A 2,036-nucleotide genomic window follows, 5' to 3' on the forward strand; every position below is an offset into this window, starting at 1 on the left:
TTTGAGGGCCAAAAGGTCCCAGACCTAAATATCTTAAAAATTGATCAATAGATAAAAATGACAATTGGCAGGATAGTTTGTCATGTTTTAATAAAGAAGTGTGTCAATTTTGGTCACGGTCCGATGTAGGGTGTGGATATGAGGACCATTTAAAGAATACGTTCACCGTAATACTGTAGGAAAAAACAATATAGCTATATGATGAATATTTAAATTAGTGCAATTACAGTAAAGGTGTACAGCCTTTTTTTATGTACTAAATTCACTTTTTTCGGAACTTATTTGGAAAATTTTCAATTCATCTTTACATTTAAACATGTGACGCTAAAAACCGAATTCCCATTTATATTTCCAAAATATTTCCATTTGAACACCAATACATTGTATGTAATTTGTTTGTCAGCTATACGAGTAAAAGTTGCCAGTAGGTTAAGTCAGATCATGTCAGGAATTGGCAGGTTTACAACTAATACAATAAAAGGGGCTCAATAAATAAAGTATATTATATTTTTGTGTCAATTATGGACCATTCAAATCAAAACGTCGCAGATCAAATATATAAAAAATAAACTCATCTAAAGGAAATTTTCGTGTTAGTCTAATTTAGTTAAATAATACTATTTAATAAAGTATTGTAGTTGGTGGTTGAAAAAGTAGGAGGTTTTTTTTTATTTTATTTTATTTTTTTTAATAGAAAGAGACTGACGGTGGGCGTATAGCCAGTCTCTATTACTATTATCGTTCTCACAGTACAAACTACAATCTCATCAAATCAATGTATACATATAGAAAATATATAGTGTTAATGTAACAGTATTATTATGTTTATCATTTATTATTATTGAAATTATTATTATTAAATATTTCAGAGCTGTATTCTCAATATTTTAAAATTATATTTCGTCATTAAAATGAATTATTTTGTTAGTAATGTTATATAATAATATTATTTATTATTAATATTATTACCACTACTGATATTATTAAAGCATTATCATCATCCATCTCCTCATCTTATTCCTTGCCATCGTCAACACCCTCATCGAAAAAAAGACAAAAGAAATACAATGTACAATGTATGAAAACTGCTGTATTTCTTTTTTGAAAGTAAATATGCCCATTGATAAAGATTTTATTACAACCTTAACAACATACTAACCAGTCCAACGATGATATTCACATGAAGCACGGATGGCAGCTGTCTTAATGGCTGTCAAGTAAAATACATAAAGGTTCTTTAATCATCAGATCAATATATCATGTTAGAACAACACAACTTGTGTCATGCTATTCTTCTATGCCATCTACACATTTTGAAACTTGAAATTATTTCATTAGGTATTTATACAGTATACTCAAGAATGATGACGATGATGATGATGATGAACTTGAACCATAAATCCCAGACGGCCCTTGTATTTTATTGTAAGAATTATTAAAGAATGGCGTTTCTAATCATTATTGGTAAGTAAAGAATCGACAATTGTCTGAAGAAAGGAGATTTTACTCAAAGAAAAAACGCACTGTCATTTTTTTTTTATTGAAAATAAAAATAACAGAAATAAGAACATAAAAAAAATACTCAATTAAGTACCTGGCATACACTGGTCGGCAAACCGTGATATTCCGTCTATATATATATTGATTGCTTTTATAATTCCCTATCATTTCAAACAGAGATACACAGTTATTCAGCACTTTCGTGTCGACAGCGTAATCCTGTGATTAACGACTTGGTTACATTCAAACATTACTGATTGAAGTCAGGTAGGCCTCTTCTGCATTATGTTTAATGACGATGATGACAAAAATTATAATAATAAGGTGTAGTTTATTTTGTAAGGCAATCCATAGTTTTCATACCTTTAAATAATATAAGCAAGCACCTTCTCAACTTTGAGTTTGAATTTGTTACAAAATGCTGTTATATATCTTAATTGCTTGTATCATTTCTAACATCTTAGTTTGTAAGCCTGTTCCTTTGTGTTACAACATTATACGTTTTAATGCTTTCTCTCTCTCCCTCCCCACCCCCC

The 2,036-nt window shown here is 29.5% G+C and overlaps 1 protein-coding gene across 1 annotated transcript in view; it reads left to right on the forward strand.

Moving 5' to 3' along the window:
• Window positions 1-1,442: 1,442 nt before the first annotated feature.
• Window positions 1,443-2,036, forward strand: part of LOC117110475 — a 20,501-nt gene continuing 19,907 nt past the window's right edge. Inside the window, exon 1 of the mRNA XM_033253192.1 lies at window positions 1,443-1,464. Coding sequence (XP_033109083.1) covers window positions 1,443-1,464 — 22 coding nt within the window. The remainder of the gene's footprint in view (window positions 1,465-2,036) is intronic.

Source organism: Anneissia japonica, unplaced genomic scaffold (assembly GCF_011630105.1).
Source record: "Anneissia japonica isolate Jap-2015-1 unplaced genomic scaffold, ASM1163010v1 scaffold3040_len1308831_cov196, whole genome shotgun sequence".
Lineage (NCBI taxonomy): Eukaryota > Metazoa > Echinodermata > Crinoidea > Comatulida > Comatulidae > Anneissia > Anneissia japonica.